Here is a 26,472-nt window from a genome sequence, read left to right on the forward strand (position 1 = left end):
TGCATTTTAAACAACATTTTATTATTAGCTTTGTTCATGTGACTTCTTGAGTTGAATTTCTTGAGACTTACAGATTGGGTTTCAAATCCAAATCAAGGGTCCTTGAGAATGAATCCCACTGTCTACGAAGAATTCTAGGCAACTTAACACCAGAAAAACTCATTCCCACTGAGTGTCTACTTAGGTTTCTTGGAAGACTGTTTTTACTAGGTTTAGTGCTTTGAGAGCAATTTTAAATTTTACTTCTAAAGATGCCAAATACTTGAGAGTAGTTTTTTATGTGTAATGTTTTTAATCTCAGGGAAATGAATAAACGCTTAACAGAAGACCAAGCCAGGAAGACATTTGAGAGAGCCATGAAACTGGAACAAGAATTTACTGAACACTTCACAGGTTTGTTTTGTTTGAGACTGTTCTCTTCTGCAAATTGAAATTTTATTGCTTGCTGCACTATAATTGCCAGGGCATTAAGATAAGGCTGAATCTTGCTTACAGTCTGGTCTGTGATTGCTTTGAGGCACTGAGCAGTCCTCATACTTCTACATTGGAATCAGTTTGGTGAATTCAGTAAATGTAAAACTTTATCTGCAGCTTAATCAAGGTCTTAAAATCATGAGAATTTTACTATTTTTCTAGTTATTGAAATGTAATTATTTGCTTTTTTGATCTACCGAGCGCTTAAAGCTTTTTTAGTTGCCCAGAAAAACTCTCTGTCAAATGATATTACTTTCTAATTTTTGAATCCAGGAAGCAAAGAATTTTGGTAATTAACATTCTGGAAATGGGATGGTACAGCATGATGGTACTCCAGCAGATCAGATATGTGCATGCCTGGTCCTAACAGGAACAACAAGGGATCAGCTGCAAGCACTTGAGCCGTGCTAAATTTTTGCATTGTGACTTGCAGTATCAGGAGAAGGCTGAGAGTGGGGACGGTTGAGCTTGATCATGGGGAGAGCAGCAATAGGCCTTGTCTCTTCCTGTCCTAGACACCATTCCTCCCTGGTGCATTCTCCTGTAGTATTGCAGAACTTGCTGCCCCATTTACCTCCTTTTGTGACATGTCTCCCTTTCCCAGTTCCTTCTCCCACTTCTCATGTGGGCAGAGCTGTGAATGCAGAGCTTCTCCGTGATCCATCTGCTCTCCCTGGGCAGAGATACGGGAGAGGCTGGCAGCTCCTCTTGGGAGGGGGAGATGGAGGAGCCCATAGACTCGTGCCCCGGCCTCCCTGTTCTCTGCATCCTGCACCCCCCCTTAAACGAGTCCTTCCCTTTCTGGCCACCTCTCTCCCCCAGTGCTGTTGCTGTCTGTCCTACTCCTCCCAGAGCTCTTCATCTGCATGTGCCCCAAAATCTGAGGTTCTCAAAGTATATTGCAAATTCTTCCTTTTATAGAGGTCCTTTCCAAATGACTTACTAGGATGGCAGGTTTGTTTTCAGGAAGCAAATACGATTTTGTGTCTACTTCCCATCGAATGATCTCATTTTAATAGATATTAATTAAATATTTAGTAGTTAGTTACTGGTGTTCTGCCAGGTTGTCTCAGTGATATCTTGGCTAGCAGTTCTTCAGGAAATTAAGGGACATAATTCAAGATGTTTTCAAGTTGGGACCTTTTTATGAGCTCCTCTGCTCAGGGCCATGTTTCTTGCTTGTCAGAGGTATAAAGCTTTGTTGACAAAGGCAGATAGCAACATCCCATGGGCAGGTTTCTGTCCTTGATAATCCACTTTAGGGTAAAAGTCCTTTTTCTGATTTGAGGTTCTTGAAGATATTCCATTCCCACCTACTGCTTAGCATGTGGAGGCTGCTGCTCATATGACTCCACTGGTAAAACAGAATGTGTGAATAATCTCTAGTCTCTTAAAAATACCACATCATGTGGGATAACTGAAATCCACTTCCTGAGCACAGTAGGGTTAAATACATTGAGGCTTTGCACTGAAGCATATGAAGAGCGTGTCCAGCTTTGCATTAGGCTTTGGAGGAGGGATAGTGAAGTGCAATAGAGAGAAGCCAGATCCTGAAGCTTAGGGCCTCCCGCCCTGGCAAGGCAGCTCTGAGCGTCCCCGTGGGCTCTTGTGCTCTTGAGCTGTGGTGACTGAACAGCCACCGCCTCCCCCGGCCCCGCGACAACAGGCTGCAGACGGGGAGGAAGTTCTTCAGAGATGGGAATGATGACTAGGAACAAAAAGGAAGCAATTTGCATGAAAGCCAATCTCGGAAGCATCAGTAATAATGCATGAAAGAGCGCGTCTGGTGCGCATCCCAAATTAACTTTCTTGCTGAAGATTATTTCTTGGATTATGAACACTGAGGTGGCAATCATAATTAAAAAGAAGCAGTTATCTCATGATGGTTGCTATTTCAGACTGAAGTGTTGTATGAACAGCTCAGACTTTATCCTCATTCTCACCAGGCTGTACTTTACTCTGATATGTCAGAACGTATCCATAGTGGCTCGTTTCTAATTATTTTCTGGCCTTGGAGAACATGCGTGCAACTTGCACAATCTGAATAGAAACTGTGTAAGGAAGGCCTGTTGCCTGTAAAACTAGAATCTACTGACTGGAAAACTTAACTCTAGGAGTTATTCCTCTTTCTGGCCAAGATCAAAGCTAGTCCAAGCAGAGACAAAACCGTCGAGTCCCCCAGCTTCTGTGGCAGTTCGGAGCACAGCCGAGGAGTTCGCCCGTCTCCCACCCACAAAGGCAGCTTCGTGCTGCTTGGCTGCATGAGGACACAGCCCTGCACTCTGTGCTGCCTGCTTAGGTTGGAAGCGTGTGTGGAAGCTGCACCGAAAAGAGTGCTGGAAGACAGGAATTGACTTAGACCAACTCTAACATGAAGTTAGAAGGGCAAAAAACCCTGTAGATTTGCAGTACAGGTCACTGTTGAACCCCAGGCCTCTGAGCAGAGTGCTCTGGGCGTCCTGTAATAGCATCAGCAAGTTGCTTGGGTCCCACCAGAACCCCGAGATCCCACTGGGCATCCATTCCTTCAGCTGTCTAAAATCCTTTCGTTTCTGTGGAGGGAGAAGAGCCTGGAAGGTCGTGGTGGCTCTGCGCAGCTGGAGAAGATGGTTGCTCATTTGCTCTGTTCTGTTTTACAGCTATTGTCCAAGGAGACACCCTGGAGGAGATCTACAACCAAGTGAAACAGATCATAGAGGAACAGTCTGGCCCTTATATCTGGGTTCCAGCAAAGGAAAAATTATGAAAATGGATTTTTATTTTGCATTTTCTAACTGACATCCACCACTACATCTGACAACTCTTAAGTCCTTCCAGTGGAGCCTGCCTCTAGTTCTCTCCAGCGTGGTTCATGTCCTAACCATTGCATTCTGCAGTTCCCATAACGCTTACATCTGGTGTCTCTCTTAGTTCAGATAATTTGTATTGTGTGTTGTTGGTTTGCCATTTTTCAAAGAAGACAGTGGAATGGCCTGACCAGCTATTAGTTTGGGGTGGGTCGGGGGGTAGGGAATTACTTGATAAAATTCCTTAATGTTTAAGGGAGAGTAACTTTCAAAGATTTTTTCAAAAAAGCTTTGTAGACATTCTTTTAAAATTTCATAACAATTGCAAGAAGAGTTGTACTCATGGAAGTTGTAAATCATGAGCCACTTTGCACGCTTACCTTTAATAGCATGGTTCGGTCAGGGCAATCAATTTCAGGTTTATTTTCTGAGTTTTGTTTTTTTTTTGTCATGATATTTTTTTCTTTCCAGGCAGTTAAAGAGAAACTTTTAAATCTTGAGTTAACATTTTCATTAACTCCCATTACTACTTCTCAAGGGATATTCATTTTCATAATTTCATATGGATATTCTTATAATCTATTTTTTCATTTTTTTGCCAATAAAATTGCTAGGGACAAAGATGTGTAACATTTTTAATCTTCCTCATGCAACACTATTTATAGTGTCTTAAAAAATTGTTTATAGATAATGGTCATCACACTTTGGAGCCTAAAACATGTTAGGTGCTAGGAAACCTTGTATTTTACAAAGGAATGCCAAGTTTCCATTGGCAGTAATACAGAAAACAGCTGCAGAGATGATCTTAGGTCAATGAGAGTGTGATTCGTAGCCTAAAAATGTGTGTGTTCTTAGGGGTCAGATTTTAATGAATATTTTACCCACAATAACTGCCTATTTTGTTATAATAAATATATATATATATTAAACTTTCTTTAACTAAACTCTGTAACTATGGGAATTATTTTCTTTACATAGTTGCACACACGTATAAATATATATATATAAAAATATATATTTTTCTTTTACCACCTACTCCTAGCTTTTTGTTTTAGCTAAAAAATGCAGATTAGAGTTTACCTTCCTTAATCACATGAAATTAAGTGGGCTATGGTGGCTGGGCAAAAAAGTCCAGGGAATATTAGCTAAAAGAACAAAATATGTGCAAGTTCTCCTCTTTTCTACAAAATTTCAGATGTTTGTACTTTTTTCTTGTAATATGCATGTTTTAACCAAAGGGAGAAGTCAGACTCAGCACTACATTTTATTTTTCTGTGTTTATTCACGGATTGCATAGGTACAAGAACTTCCATTTGCAAAGCACAGACTTCTGTGCTGAATGTTATAAATACATTGTAGCAACATGTGGTTTGAACTTCAGTAAGGAAACTCTGAATTCCGTGTTATTTGGTACCTGCCATGGCTTATTTCAGACTGGTGGTTGTAAGAGGGATGTACTTAATGGCAGGCACGGTGCTGTCACTCAACCAAATTAGCTTTGGTTTGTAAAGAATAATCCACCCTATCCATTCCATTTGTTAGAAAGAGGAGAACAGCTAATAAACTTTATTGTACAATATGGTTGTCAAATGTGTTTTTAATTATAAGAAATACAGGTGATGCAGGAGTCAAGACTGTAAAAGGAAATAATGTGGTAGAAAAGAACTGACCACATGGGGCTAGTGAAGTTGTTATGTTAGATGCAGGTTTGGACTCTGGACAAATCCTCTGGTGTTCTGTGGAGCAGTAAGTACAGGCTGCTCAGGTAGGGCCCAAGCCGTTTGTGTTTCCCTGGACTAGTGCAGACGGCGTGTGCTGCGTTTCGGAGAATCCTTCCGCCTCTGGAACTGCCAGGAGTGTGGCACTGCTGGAAGTTTTTGCAGATAATACTGTGCACTGCAGGCTGCTGCTTCAGAAGACCAGTCATTCGAGGTGTGCAATGAAATACTTTGAAGACCAGTTATTCCATTCATTTGGTAAATTTTGCTGAAATGTCTATATATTGAGAAATCTGCAAACCATAATCATGTTGGAGATTTTTACATAGTATGCATTTTTATTTTTCCTACCTCTTCTTTTAGCCTGTCAAAAAGTGTTTTAGTTCCTGTTTTGCTGAAGAGATCTGTGAGGCATTATTCTTCCATAGGTAGGATTGGCTGAATAATTTCCATAACACTTTTCTTTCAAACATTTCTCAAGTATTAGCTAGTTGCCACCAATTCTACTTTACTCTCAGGCTAAAGTCCGCCACACTTATCTTGTGTGGTTATCGTGCTAGAGTGAAAAGTAGTCCTGGGTAGAGAGCAACAAACCCAGAGAACTCCGGATTGTCTGCTCTTTGATTGCTTTTATTTTTCCCTGGGACCCTGGCAAAAACGTTGATGTCCCTGAGGCATCTGTTTGACTGTATTTTGTGATCTTAGAGATTTTATATTAATTGCTGTTAATTTTATATTAATTTCTGTGAAACAGCAATTAATTGAATTAGATTCAGGTGTTGTCTTAGAGGTGCTAGACAGTAAACATAGTACCCTGGCCAAATCCCAGCCAGGAGCTGAGTCAGTTATTCCTGAAAGCAGCAGGTAAATTAATGGCTCCATAGGAGGCTGAAGGACGAGGTGGTCAAGGTGCGTGTGGGGTCGGTGGTGGCCGTGGTAGCCCCTGGGTTCCTGGTGCTGCTCTGAGGAGCTGTGGCGAGCGCAGGAGGCGCCTCTGCCTGAACGGGGTGTTAGAGGGAGCTGCAGTGCGTTGAGCAACGAACACGTGACTCAGTTGAAGCCAGGCCGAAAGCCACGGCAGCTTCGAATAGAGATCTCGTCAGGAGGGTTTACGTTTCCTGGGAGAGGGAAACCTTCCTGACTCTTCATTAAAACTTATTTATTTATTTTTTTTTTTAATCTAGCTACTTGGGTTCTTTCCCAGCATTTGCTATTACATCTCAGGAGATGTGTCCCTAGCACCTGCAGAGTTCACAGACTTCATTATTATAAAAGCCTGCATTTCTCATTATGGCTTTATGTGATTCATGACAACACTGAGAACGTGGACAAAAGTGACTGTCAGCTCTGGCTTAGCTGGACCCGTTTTTGTTTCCTGAGCTTCCATCGCAGAGAGACGACACACAGCCCTTGCTTAAGATGAGGACTTCGTTATGCAGCCCTGCCTTGCTGCTGTGAGTTGGGGTGTAGCTGTTGATCCAAGTCTGGTGGTGGTGATAAAGCAGTGACAACCTCACTTGTGACTTGGGTATTTTGTCATATGCTAGTCTTTTTGTTTTGTTTTCTTTCAAGTTTAGAGTTGGCACGAAGAGAGGTAGATCCTTTTTTTTTTCCCCTCCCATGTGATGGAGGTGACGTGTGCCAGAGCGAGCAAGATAAACCGTGGAGCAAAGTGCATTCACCCCTTGCCTGCTGCTGCCTTCCACCACGGAGCAGACTGGGGAGAGCAGGCGTGCACAGCACTGGCATTTGGGTGTTTTGAAGGCTGAAAAAAAAGCATAAAACCCCCAGCTTTCACCATGAAGAGCTCCAGGAGTGTCTTCTGCCTTCTCTTCTTCCATGCTGGTAAGTGTCCTCTGGAAAGTATTGGTTGTGGCTTGCTGCCTTGGCGGTTGGTCGCTTGATGATGTGAGGAAAATCAGAACCAATTCAAAATGAAGGTGTATGATCATATATGTCAGACTTGCATGACTGCAAGTCCTCCTGCAGTTCCTACATTATCTGCTTCTGCAGAGAGCTGAAGGTGAAGGATGATACCTTGCCATGCGTGCCACGATGCTCAGAAAGCAATTCAGTTTCCCAATGCTTGTGTTCTGGAGAGGGAAAAACAAACCAAAAAACACCTTTATCTCCGAAAAGCTACATTCCTTCTGCTCCCAAGAAATGAATAGTGAATACAATCTCAGACAGGATGATAAGGTAGATGTTAAGCTTCCATGAGTTTCCTGTTTACCATAACTCTGCCATGCATTTTGGCATTGCTGCAGCACAAAAAAAAAATAAAAGAAGTGAGAAGCCATTTTTCCTCTATGAGCACGTTCCGTGAAGCTTCCTGCAGGCCAGGTGAGACCTGGGCTTGTTGAGAGCAGCGGAGGTGGCTCTGAGCTGCAGTGGAACAGCCAGCCCAACTCTCTGCCTCAGGATCTGGTGCAAAACAAGGTTTGTGGCATCAATGATGTTGCTTGGCCTGCGGTCCCTGGGTGTTTCAGGTTGAAAGAGATGCCCTTTACTACCCCACACTGCTATACAAGTGAAGTAATGTTAACTAGCAAAATTTGATGTGGTGTTTTGACTGCATGGCAATAGTGGGGAAGCAGAGGGCCAGTTAGAGTCAGGAGAAAAGCACAGTGTGAAAAGTAACATAGAGAAGAATCCAGTTTAGGAAGCAAGCAAACAAGAAAGCAAAGCCCTGGAATTTCCTGCCAACTGATTACAAAAATCATCCATATTTATTGATCAGCATAAACATCTTGCACCCACGTTTTATGCACAGCTGCAGCGTTTGCACGTGGTGATTGGTATATGCTTGTGCAAGCAACAAGGTGCAGCTCAGAGTCCTGCTTTGGCTTCCTGGAAAACACCTTTCCCACTGACTCATGGAGCCCCCCCCTACTTAACCTGTAGGAAGCTGCACATTCCTTCTAGTGGCTGTGGGAGGGTCTGTTATCTTAAGTGTTTTGAAGGGGACACTCTTACTTCTCTAGTTTTCAGAATAACCCAGCGAGAAGGTTTTTAAGTGCTTAGGACTGCATGTGTTGGGGCACGGCTCCAGGAAGGGCTGGTCCTGCTGATACAGAGTCATTTCTGGATGATCCTTGCTCTCTTAGTGCATCGTTTTAAATATTTTGAACATGTTTTACTCAGCAGAAAGCATTCTATGCGTATGCCAGGAGACAGGGCTGGGGCAGACAGCGGGGTGCAGTAGCTCTCACCGTGAATGATGCTCTCTAAGGAGTGTCCTGTAGCAGAGTCTATTGTTTGTGTGTCCCCATCTGTCTGCACGATAAGTCAGACCCTATAATCTGGTCAGGAGGATTCTGACCAGTTAGAATTAATGGTAGTGTGTTTTTCTTCAATTTTGACCACATTTTGCCTTTGGTGCTGTACGCATCTGCAGGGTAGCTCCAGAAAACAACCCTGAGAAGCTGCTCGGGGCCAGGGCTCTGCCTTGTGTGCCACAGAGCAGCTTCATAGCTCAAAACCTTGGCCATATCCGCAGCTCCCTGGGACGTATATGATGATACCAGATTTTACCAAGTTTTAAGAATGGTCTGGCTGCTCTAACTTGTTCTGTGTCACTTATGCTTAGCTAGTAACAGATCCGTCTTGTTTTTATATCTAAATTGGAACCTATCCTGTTTCTAATCCAATTAAATTCATTGCTCCTGTTACTGTTAATCTGAGTGAAAGGAGAAGCCTTCTCTCCAATCTCAGTGTAGAACAAGCCTGACTTGTTTTGGACGGAGGAGGGGAGTGAAAGTCTGGATCTCCAGTAATTTTTAAATAAGCTTTTAATTAATTAATTTATTTATTTACACAAAGCTTTGTTGGTTTGTTTTTAATTATTTTCTCCTGATGCTCTGTTCCCAGCTGCCAGCCTGGAACGTGTCCGGTGGTGCACGGTGTCCCAGCAGGAGCTGTCCAAGTGCAGGGACATGAGCGCGGCCTTTGCCGGGGCTGCCATCCTTCCCCCGCTGCTGTGCGTGGAGGGCGAGTCGGCCGCTGACTGCACGCGCATGGTCGAGGTGAGCTGCTGCGGGGAGGCCGGCAGCGCCGCGCTCCTTTCTGCACGTGCCGGGCAACGCGCGCAGCTCCGCGCGCATCCGAGCAGCTCCGCAGCAGGCTCCGCGGGCCTTGGCCTCCCGCCGCGCGGCCCTGTCCCCCTCCTCCCCAGTGCCGGGGCACCCAGGGTTTGGAAGGGAGTCTCTGGCAGAGGGTGGCAGGGGAGGATGGCTGGATCTGCTAATAAACGGTCCTCCTTTGTGGACGTGTCCCAGAGTCAGGAATCAGTGAGGGAGACGCAGTCAAGGACAAGGGGATTGTGGCCAGGAAAATAGGCCTGGCCTATTGGTTTGGAGGGAGATGTGGCAGGTACTGATGTGGCCAGAAAAGAGGATGAATTTCTAAAATTGCTGTGTTGTAATGTTTTGTAGGAAAAGTAGGCGGCTTGCCTGTTAAGTAATAAACACTTGATAAGTACCATTTTTGACTGAAGGAATCAAGACAGTATTAAAGAACTTGGAGAGTAGATATCAGTGTATGAGGCTTGGATAGGAAATACTTTTTAATGACTTATGTTTCCTAAAACCACTTGGCTGATTGCTGCATTCCCCAGAAAAGGATGTGTTAGACTCTGCAAGATAAGTTACAGAAAGATCTGATGAGTGACTGCCTCTGAAACACAGCATGCACAGAATTGCATTTGTCATCCGCTGCAGAAAGCAGGGAAATTGCTAAAACTCCTGATGAGCTGAACTCGGAGTGCTCGGAATGTGTCCACAGCTGCTGGGCTAAAGCTTGACAGTCAGTAACCCTTCAGGTAGGGGCCTGGCCTTGGGCTGCGCTCCTCGCTGCTGATGGTGCTGGATGCCTGAGGCTCCCCGCGCAGACCCCGATCCGCCTCTGTGCTGAACTCTGCTCCCTGAGGACAGAAAGGGGATGGGATTCAGCAGTGGAGGATGCGGATACACCGTTTATAGCCCCGTAGCTTGGACTTAGTTCTGTGAGCTGTGTTTGCGTGTGGGTAAAGTACACAGTCATTTCTTTCAAGATGTTTAAAAATTGAGAAATGCTGTAAAATTTAACCTGAAGAGCCTTTCAATATTTAATTTGAGCAAAGCTATTCTTCAGCAGCTCGTTAGACTTCCCTGTGCAATTCACACAGAAACTGAGCCATTCTGAAAATAGTTAACAAACACTGTTACCAGTGCATGTGTGTCTGTCAAAAATCTTATCTGGAACCCGTGGTTTGCTAGTTAAAAGCTTGTTACAAAAAAATACTCTGCAGTTGCTGAGTACAAAAGCAATAATTGCCGAGCTGTGCTAAAACTACAGCTTTGAAGCTGATTTAGGTACCAGCATCAATACCAACATCTGCCCTCTGGGGTAATCCTTTAAAGCCTTGGCAAGCATTTGGTGCGACTCTGCCTGCAGGGAATTGCTGCAGGACACCTGGGGAGCAGAGTCCTACCCCACCTGAGCCCACGCTCAGGAAGCTGCCAAGGGTGTGGGGTAAATCATGGCCCTGCAGTGCTGAGCTCTAGAGGTTAAGCAAACTGGTAAGAAACTTGGTGTCAGCCTAGAACTGCAGAGCGGTGACTTGCTCTGGACTTTCTCAGCAGTAACTTGTCTCTCTGCCCGTTGCCCTGCCCTGGCCCAGTGCACAGGGAGAGCCGGGTTTGGCCATCAGAGATGTGTTAGTAGCTCCCTAACCCCTGCTGCTGCGGGCAGGCCTGGCCAACGCTAGTTAAAATCCAGTGTAATCCTACGTCTGTAGCAGTATTCCAGGCGGCTCCATGTTAGTCGGCTGAAAAAATAAGGTCATTGGGCACCTTCGCAGCAGTGGATGCCCAGATTACCCCTCTTTCTCTTTTGACAGTCCTTTCAGATGCTTCTTTTCTGAAAGGCACAACCAAGGCTACTTGGTTGCATTAGTCAGCAGTAGGGTTTTATCTACACTGTTCTCTCCTTGTTTCCTTGGGATACTTTTGGGCCTGTAATTTCCTCCTTTAGTTCTTCATTTTATCACGTGCAGATGATCCTTGATTTCTGCCTACGTTAGCTATTTATTGCACTAAGGAATTTGTAAATCCTGTTGCAGGAACATGTGCTCTGGTTCCTCTTTACTGCTGTTTTACTTATAACAAAAAAATTTTCTGCTGTGCAGAATAAAATTGTGTTTTTTAGGAACAAGCAATTCAGCAGAGTAAATATTGCTTGTAATAAATACTAATCTAAAGGGAGGAAAATATCAGAGGAGAGCAGAATTTTTGTTTGCTACAGCTCTACTTAGTGTTAATATAAACTTGTTCAGACAATGTATTACAAGGGAACGTCCATGTCTCCACGTCCCCTTTCGCCTTGCCCCAAAGGTGTATGGCTGCTGATCTCTCGGGGAACAAGCTGGCCTGTTTAGTGTTGTCTTGAAAATGCCCTTTGGCATTTGTGTTTTACAGCTCTAGAAGACACCACTTCAGAATGTCTGTGTGTGAGCTCAGAAATATGTATATTTTTTTTATTTAAATCTTCAAGCTTTGGGGCACTAGCTAGAGAAAAAAAAAACAAAACAAAACTCCTTTGCTTCTTTGATGAGCCTCCAGACTTGTCACAGAGCTGGAGGAAGAAAATAAGGATCCATTCCTAAGATTCCTTCAAACTGTGAAGCCTAGTGAGGCGGCTAGAGCGGTCGGGCTGCATTATTTTTTGAAGGAAGCGGATTTTGGTGTTTAAATCCATACTTAAGTGTTCATTAGTAAATTGAGTGCCCTAGAAAGGACTTTGGAGACAGAGAAGTTCACAAATAGAGACTGATTGCATCCCATGGCCTATTCTCTCAAATTCATGAATACACTGCCTCTGACTATTGAGAAATATTAATAACTGTGTTTCAACATTTATCTTAACCTTCTGTTTTGCACAGGATGATTTGGCAGATGCAGTGACACTGGGTGGTCTTTCAATTTACCAGGCTGGAAAGGAGCATGGGCTGAAACCTGTGGTTGGGGAAGTGTATGACCAAGGTATATTCAGACATAATAACTTCTGGATTTGTTATATAAGCTTTTTTTCCTATGCATTTTCACTGTTTCCGTGTTATTTTAAGGTCCTCTTGAAGAACATAAACGTGAGGTTATGGTCACATTCCCTCTCGGATGTTCTTGTCATAACAGACTGGAAGGGAAATGGGAGACCAAGGGCTGTCTGTGAAATGCTTAGGTCAAAACAGCTCTTTCTGTAATACTTCTTTACTGTCTTACTGCTTACTGTCTTCCCTATTCCAAACTTTGCACGTAAATCAATGAAATACAAAATACGAAGGTAAACTGTTACCAGGGCTGTGTCTCAATCCTATAAACTGCACAAATGACATGGGGTCTCCGGGTGCCGCACCGCTCCGTTGGGAGAGGGAGCGGGGCTGGGGGAGCAGCCCCGGCGCCGCCCGCTGCCTCACGCCCTGTGGCCTCAGGTGTCCCTCCGCGCAGCCTCCTGCGGGCCGCGTGACCCACAGCTTTGTCAGTCAAGCTGCGAGCTCCAGTCGGGGACAACCGAATGAAATTCAGTGGCCTGTGTCAGATTAAAGGAGCTTATGTTCACTTCTGACTATAAACCCTTGCCTGTATGAATTATGTCCCGCAGTAAGAAAATGAAAATGAAATCATATGTGATGCTGCAGTGACAGCTATGTTGAAAGATCAAATTAATAGACAATATGGGAATTCTTTTTACAATTAAATCTACTTGGTGTTAATTTACAGGGCAAACTTCAAAGTTAGAGCAGCTTACTGTGGCGTTTTAGAAAGGACAATTCACACAGCAAAGTCAATAGTGATACCCAAGGTCAGCCGGTTCTCCCCAAGGATGCGAACAATGTGTCTTCTCGATGAGCAGAGCCAAGAGACGCCCCAAGTCAGTGCATCACACTGTAGTGCTGCCTCTAGGCTCCTTTGCTCCTGTTTCTCCCTCTGCCGCAGAGATTGGAACTTCCTACTACGCCGTGGCCGTTGTAAGGAAGAGCTCCAACATCACCATCGGCAGCCTGCGGGGTGTCCGCTCGTGCCACACGGGCATCAACAGGACGGCAGGCTGGAACGTGCCCGTGGGTTATCTCATGGACAGCGGACACCTGGCGGCAGTGGGATGTGACCTGCCCAAAGGTGGGAATGGAAGGGCCAGGCTGCTCCTCAGCGCAGCCTCCGTGTGTGTCCTGGGAGTACTGATGGGGACAGGGGCCGGGGGGGGATGAGAGCTGTTTGGTTCTTGGTGCCCATGCTCTGTGTAAGATGGAGCAGATCCAGCACGGAGCCAATGCAGAGTGCAAGCTTTGTTAACCTGGAAGTCATCTTTTAAAAACAGACTGAATTATCCCTTTTAATGTTTAGACATGTAGCGTATAAATGTGCTAAAATGGGATTGTAGGATCTTGTTTACCTGTTGCTAAAAACATCTCACTCTGCTTTCACTTGTAGCTGTTAGTGAGTATTTCAGTGCAAGTTGCGTTCCTGGAGCAAAGAACACAAATTACACGGAATCCCTCTGTCAGCTCTGTAAGGGAGATGCGTCTGGGCAGAACATTTGTGAAGCAAATGCGCAGGAGCAATACTATGACTACAGTGGGGCTTTCAGGTAAAAATCCTGCACAACCACCTTTGGGGAAACTTGTTGAGAAGAGAAGGCCTTGGCAGTTACATGCCAAGGGTTTGGCTCGTGGGAATCGTGGGTTCTGCTCTTGGTCCTTGGCTCTTTGCTGCAGTTTTGCTGAAATGAATAAATGTGTAATATCCTGATGTTTCTTCATCCATAGCATAAGAAAAACAATACTCTAAAAGTGCAGACCTAGTGGGACTGCCATTGTTCTTTACACAAGTAGTATTTGATTTAATAGAATTCAAAAATTGAAACCTTTGGAAATCTCTCTGCTTGTATAGTATTTAATTGACTAAATACCACTGCTAGTAATCACTACTGCTACTAAGACAGGCATATTGTGACTTTCAGCTGTATTAAGTGTTAGGAAATGAGATGGTACAAATGGTATGCATTCACAAACATACATTTATAACAGTGATGCTAAGAAATTTACTTAAACCCCAGGAAATCAAGATTTGATTTCTTGGGCTTTATTTGAAATGCATGATGGAACTCACTGCAAGTCCCCGATCAACAGAACAAAGCGAACTGTTGTCTCTAACAGCAGTAAAATGTTAAAAGCTTGTATTAATGTACATACATTATGTATTTTATAGGGTGTAACTTTTTATCTCTATGCTATATCCATTATCACAGTGTCTGGGTCTCTCTGGCAGGAACTTGAAGGCAGGGAACTCGCACTGGATTCCAGCAGATAATCTGCTAGCTTGTTAGCACAGTCGTGATTTAAGCCTAGGGACTGTACACCAGTAATCACGAACCACTATCTCAGGAATTAATACCTGAGTATTAAAGCTAACTGGGTACCTAATGCTTGTGCTGGGCAGGGAAGTCCTGCTGCTGTTCACTCTGCCCAGCGCTCGTGGACACGAGCCTGGCTGTTCGCTTCAGCAGCTTGTATCTGCAGGTGAAGCCTGGTGACCCTTCAGAGCTCCTTGTCCCTCCTCAGCAGCCCTGAGCATGTTGTCCACGTTCAGCAAATGACAGTGATAGTTACTTCATGCTCTGGCAGCCACTAGCCCCTGCCTTGAGCTAAACTCCCCACACGGGTAGGAAGGAGGTCAGCAGCTGCCGCAGCGAATCCCGGGGCACGGGAGCAGCGCCGGCAGTGCCCAACCGGCCTCGGCTTTGCGCTTCCTCCAGGTGCCTGGCTGAGGGTGCGGGAGAAGTTGCCTTCGTGAAGCACAGCACCGTGCCTGACAACACGGACGGTGAGTAAGCTGAAGGCAGGGGCCGTTTTAGCAGCCCAGCTGCGAGCGCTGCAGTAAATGGCAACTACCATTGCAGTACAGTGGCTGGAAAGACAGTGCAATGTCAAATGTTGGAGCTATTTGGAATTGAAGAGTGAGCAAAAACGCTGTTATAATAGAAGTAGATGTGTCCACATATGTATGTGCCTGGAAGATAGGTGAGCCCTTTTTCCACTTTTTTTTTTTTTTTTTTTTACTTTCAGTCTAGGTTAGAGGTGGGATCTTTAATTTCCTCTGGAAGGAGATTCATCAGCCCTTAAACTCTGGGTTTTATACAGGCCGGGGCTGCTATAAGCATAGAGATTGCTTATTCCTACCTAGAGGTTTCAGCAGAGACCAGGAGAAAGGGCAGGCCCTGTTTTGTTGAACTCTGCCTTGAACATAATATCATTTAAATATCATGAGCCTGTCGGACTGTCATTAACTGCTGGGGGTGGGGGAAGTGTCCTATATGGTCCTAGACTCGGAGACACTTTTGATGCTGCTGTGGACCCCAGTGCAGTTCCGTGCGTCTGATAAATGTTCAGCCACTTACCTTATCAGAGGTGCAAGCCTACGGGACCACACAGATGCACAGGATACACTGAGCAGCAGGAATAGCTCAAGGATGTTCAGGAGAGCCCTATTCTGCTCCATGTGCACATGCAGTGCTTAGCACAGACTTGGCGCCCATCATGAGCACCAGCCTGATAAGTATCTTCTGTTTGATTTCAGGAAAAGCCTCTTCTCCGTGGGCTCAGAAGCTTCGCTCCAGTGACTTCCAGCTTCTGTGCCGCAATGGCAGCACAGCTGATGTGACTGAGTGGAGAACCTGCCACCTGGCCCGAGTCCCAGCGCGCGCCGTGGTTGTGCGGCCGGACACAGATGGCACCGCTATCTTCGAGCTCCTGAACCAGGGACAAGTAGGACACTGTTTTTTTCCTCAGTGACTTGCACTTTAGGTGGATCCTCCCACCCAACTGGGTCAAAGTGAAGAGGTGATGGGCACCCCCTGCTCTGCGAGGAGTTTGATAGGGGATAGGGAGAACTCAGTCTCTGGGTGGAGAGTCCTGAAGGGGGTTATGCACAGTGGGGCTGAAGGCTGTATTTGGCCCTCACAGAGTCTGGGACATGGAAAAAAAAAACTTTGTTGGGGGAGTATTTTTTCACTCATTTTTAGGTGGTGAGTCCTCCATGAAGAAAATCCTAGTTGCTTGTTGCTTGTCCTTCCTGGAGGCAGGAGATGGTTTCCCCTTCCCAAAGCTAATATTGTCAGAGACTTCCCATGTGACACCTGCATACAGGGACACGTACCTGACATGACCTTTTTGTTCCTTTACCATAACAGCAAAGATTTAGTGGTACAGATGCCGAGTTTCAGCTGTTTGACTCGGCAGCCTACGGTGCCCAGAATCTTCTGTTCCGAGACGCCACCACCGAGCTCGTTGAGATCACGGCTCAGAGTTACCAGGCTTGGCTGGGGGATGAGTATCTTTACGCCATGCGAGCCCTGAGCTGTGACCCCAGCTGTAAGTTGTCTTTAGATTCCTCTCTGTACCAGTGAACAAAGATAGCTGATAACAGAAACCCTCTTTATTCTTCTTCATCGTCTTCTGGTTCTTGGAGAGTTACTGGGAGATGCCATCTTCATCTCATAGCTCAGAGGAAGGGCGCTCTGTGACCCAGAATCAGTGTCACGTTGTAGAATGGTTTCCTGTGCAGCTGGCACGTTTCCAGCGTTGTGAGATACGTGCATATTCTGCCCACTCTTGTGTACACAAGCCTTGCGTTTGGTAGTAAGCGGCTGCTCCTGCCTGGTGGATACTCTTTCTGGATACCTGTTAAAGAGGGCAAATAGCAATTAGTTGCTGTGTGAATCCTCAGATAGTGTGTGTAGATAAAAGGATGAAGGGGATCCTTTTCCCAAGGTGGAGAAACCCTCTGTTGCCCTTGGAAGTGTTTCACAGTCGGAAGAATGTGGAGGTGACTTGGCACGTGATTTGACAGACATAGAAACACAGGTTGTAAGAATCCCTGTGTGAAGAAGCTTCATAGTGATGGCAGCTGAGTCTCCCAGACCTGCTCTGGGCTGGGACAAAGCCGGTATCTCCAGGACTTGCTTTTTCTGAGGTTGCTGAGTCTGCTCAGGGGGGCTGCGCTCTTGAGGGAGCAGACTGCAAACAGGGAGCACCTTGCGGCTGCGGCTCAGCAATAGCAGCAGTTCTGGTTCCTTCGCTCCGCATAGGTGTGCACTATGGACACAGCACTAATTTGGAGACCTCTGTGGCTCCTGGAGAAGATGCAAGTCTGTGCTGAAGAAATGGAGAGAAACAGTGGGCGGGGGGATGCCTCCTTGTCTGCCTCAAAGGAAGTAAACTCTAATATTTGCTTTCCAATTTTGTGCAGCATTGCCAGAGAGCATGAACTGGTGTGTTGTATCCACTGAGGAGATTTGGAAATGCAGTGAAATGGGTGTTGCCTTTCAGAAAAAGAATTTGAATCCATTAATCCAGTGCTTTTCAGCTGAGACAAAAGAAGAGTGCATGGAGCTGATCCAGGTAGGAGTGCAGTGAGCAAATCGACACAAGCTGCTCTCTGCTGGGTAGGTGGGGTCAGAGGCCTGGGAATTTAGGCAAGTGGTGGACAATATTTGGATATTCAGGAGGGGATCTGCAGCTCACGTGGTACGGGTGAGGTGGAGCCCTCCAAAGCTCTTCAGTTGTGTAAAGAACATCTTTGTTCGTCTAGCTCAAACCACTGTGTCTGAAATCTAATGAGGCTTCCTGTCCGTTTCTCATGTTTTCTTCGGCAGATGGTAGCTCTTTTGCTACCAGCCTTGTCCTCTGAGATGTGACATGCATTGATGTTAGAGGTGTCATCGTTGTAGCAGGGAAGCACAAAAGCCCTAAATTTTATTTGATTTTTCAGAAAAAGGAAGTTGATGCTGTAGCTCTGAGTGGAGCTGATATTTATACAGCTGGGAAGAAATATGGCCTTGTACCAGCTGCTGGAGAAAGTTACTCTGGTAAGGTCAGGAAACATAAACATACACCTTATTTTTTCAGGATTAAAAAAAAATAAAAGAAAAAATAGTAAGGGTTCAAAAACCACCACCTCCGAGCCTGATTGGAAAGTTGTTTGCCAAGGATTATTCTCTCATCATGAATATAGGAGGAAAATGAATATGGAGTGGGTTTCTACAGTGGGTTTGTACCAACTTTTGTCTGTCCTGACACTGGGCAAGCTTGGTGTGACAGCTGATGAATCCTTCACCTTTTTATTTTTTTCAATTCCACAAACATTACTTGCAATGGAAAAATGCACATTCATGCACAAGATTTAGCAGAAGCAAAAATACAGAAGTAGCACTTCTGTATTTTCTAGTTCCTAGAATGTTTATGTTTCTAGTTAGAAACAATTGGTGTGTAAAATAGCTCGCTGCTTAAAACAGTTTTGCCATGTCACTAGTGATTCAAGTATCATTTTAAGACGGATGTGCTTAAGTTATTAATAAAAGCTCTTTCATGGCATTTAAAGTATTGGTGTTCATCTCTAGATTATTTAGTTCAAGTGCATGGCAGTACCAGTATACAGGCTGTATGTGAATGCAACATTTTAGAGTATTAGAAGTAAAGAAAAATTCCATATGTGCTCAGACTTCATAGCCAGCTGGTTGGTGTTGTTTTCCTTCATATTGCACGAGCTGGGAATCTGGCGCTGGGTAAGTGCAGTGCACGTTGCCATTGAGCAGCAGGAATACTTAAGGAGGACTCTAATGCTGGTTGTTCGTTTCCCCAAGCCGATGACAGCAGCAACACATACTACGCCGTGGCCCTAGTGAAACGAAATTCTTCCAATGCTTTCACCATCGGTGACCTGAAAGGGAAGAAGTCCTGTCACACGGGGCTGGGCAGAACCGCGGGCTGGAACATCCCCATTGGCGTGCTAATTAAAAGGGGAATTATTAGGCCCAGAGACTGTGATATTCCTCAAGGTAAGATAGCAAAATGGCATATCAAAAGCACAGTAACATTCTAATTATATACTTCAATTAAAGAAGTAAATTCTGATATGTCATAGCTCTGTATTAAGCCTATCTGTTTTTATGTGTAATGATGTGTTGTATTTTTAATTTAATTCCTTGAAATTTTATATTTTGTATTGCCGGGGTACACAAATGGAGGCGTCACATTGAAAATGTGGTTACAAAAGAAGTTACAACCTCTACGAGTTTGTAACTTCAGGACAGCATAACTACCCCTTTTTGTGCTTTTTGCTTATTTTGTTTGTCTGTTTTCTGCAGCTGTGAGTGAGTTTTTCTCCGCTAGCTGTGTTCCTTCTGCTAACCTGGACAATTACCCATCAAAACTCTGTCAGCTCTGCATTGGAGATGATAATGGGAAAAATATATGCAGCGCAAGTAGCCAAGAACGTTATTATAGCTACAGCGGAGCCTTCAGGTAATTAATAGATGTGGTTGGCATTGCTGGGTTGGGAAGAACCACGTGAGCACGTGGTGGTTGGGTTTCGGGCATGCTGGCTGCCGAGGGACTCCTCGTGCACGGCCACCTGCTTGGAGCTGTCTCATAGCCTTGTCCTTCCATCGTAAATAAACCCAAAGCCTCAAAGACAAGAGTTAACTCCGACACGGCCCTCGCCACCACGCAGTGCTGTTTGCCAAAGCCTTTTGCCAGTGCCCTGGCCCAAAGCCAACCAGGCGACCTACAGCCCAATCCATGCGCCTGCTGGCAGAGCCACCTGCCTAGCGAGGAGCAAGCGGATTGTCACTGGGCTCCAGCCTCGCTTTAATGTGGTGTGGCAGAGCCTCCCAAGAGCCTCGTCACCCCTGCAGAGCCCAGGCAGGGAAGCGGGCGGCCTGGAGCCAGGATCTGGTGCCCGTGAGTTTGTGCTGTGAGTGGCATGCGGGTAACGGGGCTGGGGCCGGGTCCCCGCTGTCCTTCCCCGTTGGTGGCTCTGTGTAATGGCAACTTTCTGAGCAGTACAAACTATGACCAGTGCTCACATTTCAAAGACCTCTACCAAGCAAGATTTATTAGAAGTATAGAGAGAAACAGTGTAAAATTGAATAAATGCTTTGTGTAACAGCTGATACCTACATATGGAGCCATACCCAAAAAGCTGGGACTTAGAAACCCCTGAGTGTGTAAGTAGCAATTACTTTTCCTGACCTTCACCCCCAAGGTAGTGGTGTGTGCAGCAGAGCCCTCCTCCTGCAGGGAAGCAGACTGTAACAGCGTCCAGTGTATTTCTTTGGGAGAGTGTACAGGCAAAAAATGCAATTCCAGTTACTAGTGAAGATGTGGTTGAAATAAAGATGCTTTGAATTGCACTTTCTCTCGTTTCCTAAAGGTGCTTGGCAGAGAACGATGGGGATGTGGCCTTTGTGAAACACTCGACAGTGTTTGAGAACACGGATGGTACTCAGCTTTACATGTCTCTATTACATTCAGTTGTTTTTCCTGAACTGTTTTGCTGTAAAGCATTAAGTCACAGTAACTAGTTTCTTCTTTCAGGTAAGAATACTGACAGTTGGGCCCAGAACTTGAAGTCCAGTGACTTCCAGTTGTTGTGTCTAAATGGTGCCCGTGCTGAAGTCACTCAGTTTGCTGAGTGCCACCTGGGTCAGGTGCCAGCACAGGCCATTATGGTACACCCGGACACCAACGTTTTTGCTATATACGGACTACTGGACAAAGCTCAGGTATTAACTTATGTGGTAGTTAAATAAGATGTAATACAGACCAAGAGTGAAGATGACAGAGCCACACTGCATCCCCTCAGTCATGGGACTGGCAGCATGTGTGGGGCATGTCTGGGAAGCTATGTTGTTGGAGGGGGAAGAAAAGGTGAAGTGCAAGCCCTGCAATCCCCCGAGAAAACCACCCTCCTGCAAAAGAGATTTCAACTTTTTGCCTAGCCACTGGTTTCTGCCTAGCCTAAAGTGTTCTCCCAAGTTGCCTGACTTTAAAATCTAAAATAAGGTACATTAACACTTTTTCAACCTTTATTTATTTTTTTTTAAGGAATGCAACAGTGTATGGGAACAGAACATGACTGGGTATATTTGTGCTGCAGTAATGTACGTGGTAAAGCATCCAGGCAGATCATGGCTGGCAACCTCAAGCGAGAGCTTTTTCAGTGCTGAAGTTGCCCAGGATTTCTTTTAAATTATCTGTCTCCGTGCCAGGCTTCAGTCATTTCTGTAATTTGCATGAAGCCAGGTCCTATGTTACATAATCACACTTTAACACAAGGATTTTTAAACATACAGCACCTTATATATAGCGACAAGGACCAAAAACCCAAATGCTGCTCTTGTACTTGCCAAGAGCAGATTCTGTAGCTAATCCAGTGGAGTTTCTGAAAGCAAACACCTGAATTCTGCAGCTGTGCTTGAACTCTCCTCTGTGAAGCAGTTCTCACTGTTGTCTTTGCTGTACTAGAGAAGCGTGGCATTTAGTCTTGCAAAGTACTGAAAATTTTGCATTACTTTTAGGAATTTTTTGGAAATAGCAGCAATGAAAATGGATTCGAAATGTTTGATTCTTCAGCTTTTGAAGGAAAAGACTTGATCTTTAAGGATTCTGCTGTTGGGATTGTGCCAGTAAAGGAGAGAAGGACGTATGCAGAATGGCTGGGCAGTGAATACATCGAGTCCCTTGAAGGGATGCAAACACCATCATGCTCTCGGGCAGGTAATAAGACACCTGTTAGTGGCTACTGGCATCACCCTCCTGATATTCTGTCAATTGCAAGGGTTGAATTAGCATGGCCCAAATTGGAGGCTTCTAGGCCAGGCTCCCACCGTTTCCTGAGAGAAGCTGCTGTTTGGACAACATGCTGTGCTCACGTTTGAACGCTTCTTCCATGTGCTAACAGCATCTGCTCATCAGGGGAGCGGGCTGGGGCTGGAAGCGCCCTGTCCATGTGGCTAGGTTGAAATTTGGAACAGCAACCATCCACACTGTGTATGTGTGCTCCCCAAAATGGAATCTCCTCCTGGGCTGGATGATTCGCGGGTGCTGTTAGGTGGTTACTGGATTTCTGATCTGTGGAAGACTTTCTGCATCAGAAATCTTGCCTAGTGAATCTGGCCTTCTTGTGGGGAGCGCTTTGACGCCCACTGCTCCATCCCTGCTTATCTCCCTTGCTGTGGGCAGCAGTTTCTCCTGAGCTCAGCTGTCAGAAGAGGTAAGTGTGCCAAGATGGACAGGCTGTTGTCAGGGAGATGCCGTTTGCATTCCAGAATGCAGCAAGGTCCTCCACCTTCCAGCAGGGGAAAGTAGGGGGAATATCTGAAATTACTGGAGGAAAAGAAAGGCTGGGAAGATGTGGAGGGACTGGCTATTGCTAAAGAGCCAAGACGATGTCCATCCTCTGCGTTTGCCGACCTTTTCCCCAAGCAGCACACTGTCTGTGGGTTGCTTCAGGGAGAGGTCAACTTCAACACTTTTTTTTTAATTTGATGCAGTCTATAAGAAACATTTGGTGGTGCTCCTTCTGCATAGGATAATCTGTTAGTGTGTGCATGGAACATGTTTTTGATATTAGCGAAGCGGTACTAAAGTTTTGATTAACCGTTTCGCGTCCCGCTGGTAGCATTCGGTTTGTGTTTCTATCCACAGCTGCTGGTACAGCCCGTGCTGCCCTGCTGCTGGCTGGCACTGTCCTCCTCACTGCAGCCACTACCTCGTGATGAAGAGTCACTGCAATGTAAGGGGCTGGTAAAACCAAATGCTGTGTAAATAAAGGAGATGTAACGAAAGGAAAGGAGAGTTGTTCGGACTTTGCCTGACAGCCGACCCGCGGGGTTCGTGGCGCTGCCCCGCTGCCCTCAGCTCTCCCCTCAGCTCTCCCCTCAGCTCTCCCCTCAGCTCTCCCCTCAGCCCTCCCCGCGGGGCCGGCTCGGCCAGGCGGGCGCCCCCTGGCGGCGCGGCGGGGCCATGGCGGCCATGGCGGCGCTGTGGGCGCTGCTGGCGGCGCTGCGGCTGGGCTGGTGCCTCCTGCCGCAGGCCGCCTACCTGCACCCCGACGAGTTCTTCCAGGCGCCCGAGGTCATGGCAGGTACCGCGGCGGGGAGCGAGGGGCGGCGCGGGGCGAGCACCGCTCGGGACGGCAGCGGCGCGCGCTCGGCGGGGGGCGGCTGCGCGGAGCCGCGCGCTCGGGGGATGCGCTGCCCGTGCGCGGAGCTGCGCGCTCAGAGAGGTGCAGAGCGGGCGTGCAGAGCCGCGCTGGTGCGTGTAGCTACGCGCTCGTGGGGATGCACCAGTGAGTGCATAGAGCCCTCACGCTGCTCCGGTAGCTGCATGTTCAGGGGACGCACAGCTCATGTGCAGCCCTCACGCTGCTCCGGTGCGCGTAGCTGCATGTTCAGGGGACACACAGCTCATGTGCAGCCCTCATGCTGCACCGCTGCGCGTAGCTGCGTGCTCAGGGGGTGCACAGAGCAGCACGGTGCTCCGGTGTGCGTAGCCGCGCGCTCGGCGGATGCACGGCGGGTGTGTGCTCATGCGCAGCCCTCACGCTGCTCCGGTGTGTGTAGCCGCGCACTCATGGTGCTCCTGGCCGTGCACACAGCCCGCGTGCTCGCCTGCTGGGGTTGGGGAATACACGTGCACAGCAGCACCGAGCCACTACACACAGCTGGTGCACTTACCACCTACACCTGCTCGGTGCAAACAGCTGGTGTACGTGGCCAGTGCACTCAGCCTGGTGCTCACAACCATCCTGCTTACCTGGCAGGTGTGTCCAGGACACACAGCGAGCGCGCGGAGCCAGAACATACTTCCAGGGAGCTTCCCTGGTCCATGCAGCCAGCACGCTTGCCCCGTGCCCTTACTCAGCACGTGTGGCGGGCACACGTGTCCCGCGTGCAGGGGAGCTGCTCAACAGACCCACTCTGGGACCACATTTGCACTGGCAGCCCTTGTAGCACGTGTGCTGGGCAGAGTATAACGCTGTATTTTGAAATATGTAACCATATAACCACCACATAGCATCATATGTTAGACACACCTGCAGTCCCACACTGCAAATATCAAGCAGAAATTTGCTTAGAAAATGGGTAACTTGAAGAACTGACAAGCCTCGTTTATACTCCCTTTTAGTTACAAAGTGGTTCTTGTGAACCTTGTAGCTGATCTAAAATTCTAGGTGACTGCTTCTGTTGCTGTTACCTTAGTAAGTGGTGCCTAGGGCTGTTTGACCTTGTTTTTTTTTTTCCTTGAAACTTTATAAATATTAATGGAACACTCCTAAAAAGTTTAGGGCTGATAGTCTCAAAAGTTTAGAGACTGCTCTGCATCATGATGCCTCTTATCTCACCTCCTCTGTATCCCTACTACACATGATTGCTCACTGAATAAAATCTATTATATTCTTTTTTTCTTTTTTCCTCCCTCTCTCTGTAGGAGATATTTTAAACCTGCACGTCTATTACCCCTGGGAGTTCCTTTCCAGCTCTCCTTGCAGAACAGTTGTTTTCCCATTAATGACCTCTGGAGTTACCTACTGGGTGATCAAGTGTTTGCAGCAGCTGGACGTATGGTCAGGTTGCATCAACAGCTACACCCTTCTTGTATCACCTCGCCTTCTCTTCACAGTCTTTTCTTTCATACTTGACTATAGTGTGTATCGATTAGCTCCTTTCTGGGAAGCAGATCCATGGAAAGCGCTGGTACTTCTTGCTGGATCACATGTCACACTGGTGTTTTATACGAGGACTTTTGCCAATACGCTCGAAGGACTTTTGTTTGCTCTTCTGATGGTTTTGGTTTCCTCAAGAAGGTCTGGTGGCAGCTCAGCAGAGCCTACAAGTAACCATCTTATAGGAATTGTAACTGTTGCTGGGTTTTTCAACAGGCCAACTTTTCTAGCATTTGCTCTAATGCCGCTACTTTATTGGGTAGGTTTAAATATTGGCTCTCAAAAGAGCATCAAAGCTGGCATAAACCACTTTCTGAAGCTAGTCCCATGTGCTTGCTTTACTGCTGCTTTTTTCGTAATGGCTGACACTTGGTATTTTACCTCCATGAGATTAGACAACATCTACAGCTTTGAAAATAACAGTCTATTTGATATAATAGCTCAGTTAAATCAGAAAATAATAGTGACCCCTCTAAATTTTCTGCACTATAATCTTAATCCTCATAATCTCGCACAACATGGAAGTCACCCACGAGTTACACATTTTATGGTCAATGGGATAATGCTCTTTGGGATCCTACATATTCTGGCCATTGGTGCTGGTTTTAAGATGATAAAGAAATATGTCTGTATATTACCGCAGGTCAGGTCATATTACCATGGGTCGTCTAGGATATTAGTGCATTCTGATGGCAACTCAGTGTTGTTGTTGTTGTTTTACTTTTTTCCTTTGGCATTCCTCTCCCTCTTCAGTCACCAAGAACCTCGATTTCTGCTTCCTCTTATCTTACCATTAGTCCTGTTCGGTGCCTCACAGAGCAGAGCTGTGAGGTGGAAAGCTGTCATTATTGTTTTCAATGTTCTTGGGGCTCTGCTGTTTGGATGCTTACACCAGGGAGGCCTCATCCCATGCCTGTTTCACCTGGAGCAGCTCATGCATTCTCCGGAGTCCTCAAACCATCCAGGACGCTATATTCTCCTCTTTGCTCACACCTACATGCCTCCAAGGTCTCTGCTCAATATCAAGAAGGGAGATACAAATATAGAAATAATTGATCTGGCTGGGTCTGAAGAAGAAAAACTCTGCCAAACAGTACGGCAGCAAGCAAACAATTTTACCTGCAGTGATTGCCATTTTTTTATTATAATTCCTGGTACAGTCAGATCCACAATTACAAAATGTGGTGTCTCGTTCAAGAATGAGACTTTAATATTTCCACACTTATCAATGGAAGATCCACCCCAATTATCCTTTCTACTTAGTGAAAATTGGAGAAGTCAGTTAGGACTATACATCCTGCAACTAGACAGAGCTCAACAGAATCTTTAGACCTCAAGAGAACTAGGTCCTAGTTTTTTGCTTCACTTTGGTTGTGACCAAAAGTGCTATGAGATCTTCCTCTTCACAAACGCACATTCACACTGTGAACTCCCCTTATTGTCTTTATTCTTTTTCTTCTTGCTCTTAATATTCACCAGTGTTGTCAATTCTGGGTAGAACCTGCTAAAAATCTGAGGGTCACTCAGTTCTTGTGAAGTCTTACGAGCATTTTTAACTTTCCTAATGAAAGAGGAAGTTAGAACTCGCCAAAACACTGATTTGAGCTCAGTTCTCTACATGCAACTGTATTTTTGTGTATCTTAGATCCTCTGCTAGAGGGTTTGTGGGTTGTGTTTTTGTTTTTGTTGCAAATTTGCATTAACTAAGCTGCTGGAGAGAGAAGTCCAAACTAGACGGAAGTTGCTCTGACCCAAATTGTTATACTTTTAGGCTCTTAAAAAATCAGTCACTCTCAGTGATTAGACCAACTGCAGTCATAATGCACCTAGCAGTACTGCAGTATTGTCTGATGCTACTCTTGGGTAGCCCTTTTCAAGAAAGAATTTGATTTGGAATACATAAGAAACTTCAGCACAGGCACTTGTGATACATCCTAAAATCTGAGTGCTGTT

The 26,472-nt window shown here is 45.9% G+C and overlaps 3 protein-coding genes across 22 annotated transcripts in view; all 3 read left to right on the plus strand.

Moving 5' to 3' along the window:
- DLG1 (discs large MAGUK scaffold protein 1) overlaps positions 1 to 3,691 on the plus strand; it is a 123,289-nt gene extending 119,598 nt beyond the window's left edge. For all 20 annotated transcript variants that reach the window (XM_088525570.1, XM_088525554.1, XM_088525556.1 and 17 more), the window contains 2 exons: positions 302 to 393; positions 3,114 to 3,691. In XM_088525570.1, the coding sequence (XP_088381696.1) occupies positions 302 to 393; positions 3,114 to 3,220 (199 nt within the window). In that variant the 3' untranslated portion in view covers positions 3,221 to 3,691. The remainder of the gene's footprint in view (positions 1 to 301; positions 394 to 3,113) is intronic.
- A 3,086-nt stretch (positions 3,692 to 6,777) lies between these two features.
- On the plus strand, positions 6,778 to 21,641 carry MELTF (melanotransferrin). Its single transcript, XM_010223532.2, is given in 16 exon segments — positions 6,778 to 6,823; positions 8,849 to 9,003; positions 11,898 to 11,997; positions 12,949 to 13,131; positions 13,444 to 13,600; positions 14,768 to 14,835; positions 15,589 to 15,776; positions 16,202 to 16,382; positions 17,260 to 17,411; positions 17,782 to 17,878; positions 18,653 to 18,847; positions 19,157 to 19,313; positions 20,224 to 20,291; positions 20,388 to 20,575; positions 21,371 to 21,576; positions 21,578 to 21,641. Coding segments are annotated over 16 exon segments (2,205 nt in total).
- Positions 21,642 to 24,259: 2,618 nt separating this feature from the next.
- On the plus strand, positions 24,260 to 26,123 carry PIGZ (phosphatidylinositol glycan anchor biosynthesis class Z (Gwada blood group)). The gene has a single exon (XM_010223533.2). The coding sequence runs from the start codon at positions 24,365 to 24,367 to the stop codon at positions 25,847 to 25,849; it is 1,485 nt and encodes a 494-aa protein (XP_010221835.2). The 5' UTR covers positions 24,260 to 24,364; the 3' UTR covers positions 25,850 to 26,123.
- The last annotated feature ends 349 nt before the right edge of the window (positions 26,124 to 26,472 follow it).

This window comes from Tinamus guttatus, unplaced genomic scaffold (genome assembly GCF_059628265.1).
Source record: "Tinamus guttatus ecotype Peru unplaced genomic scaffold, ASM5962826v1 Tinamus_guttatus_pri_ptg000227l, whole genome shotgun sequence".
Classification (NCBI taxonomy): Eukaryota; Metazoa; Chordata; class Aves; order Tinamiformes; family Tinamidae; genus Tinamus; species Tinamus guttatus.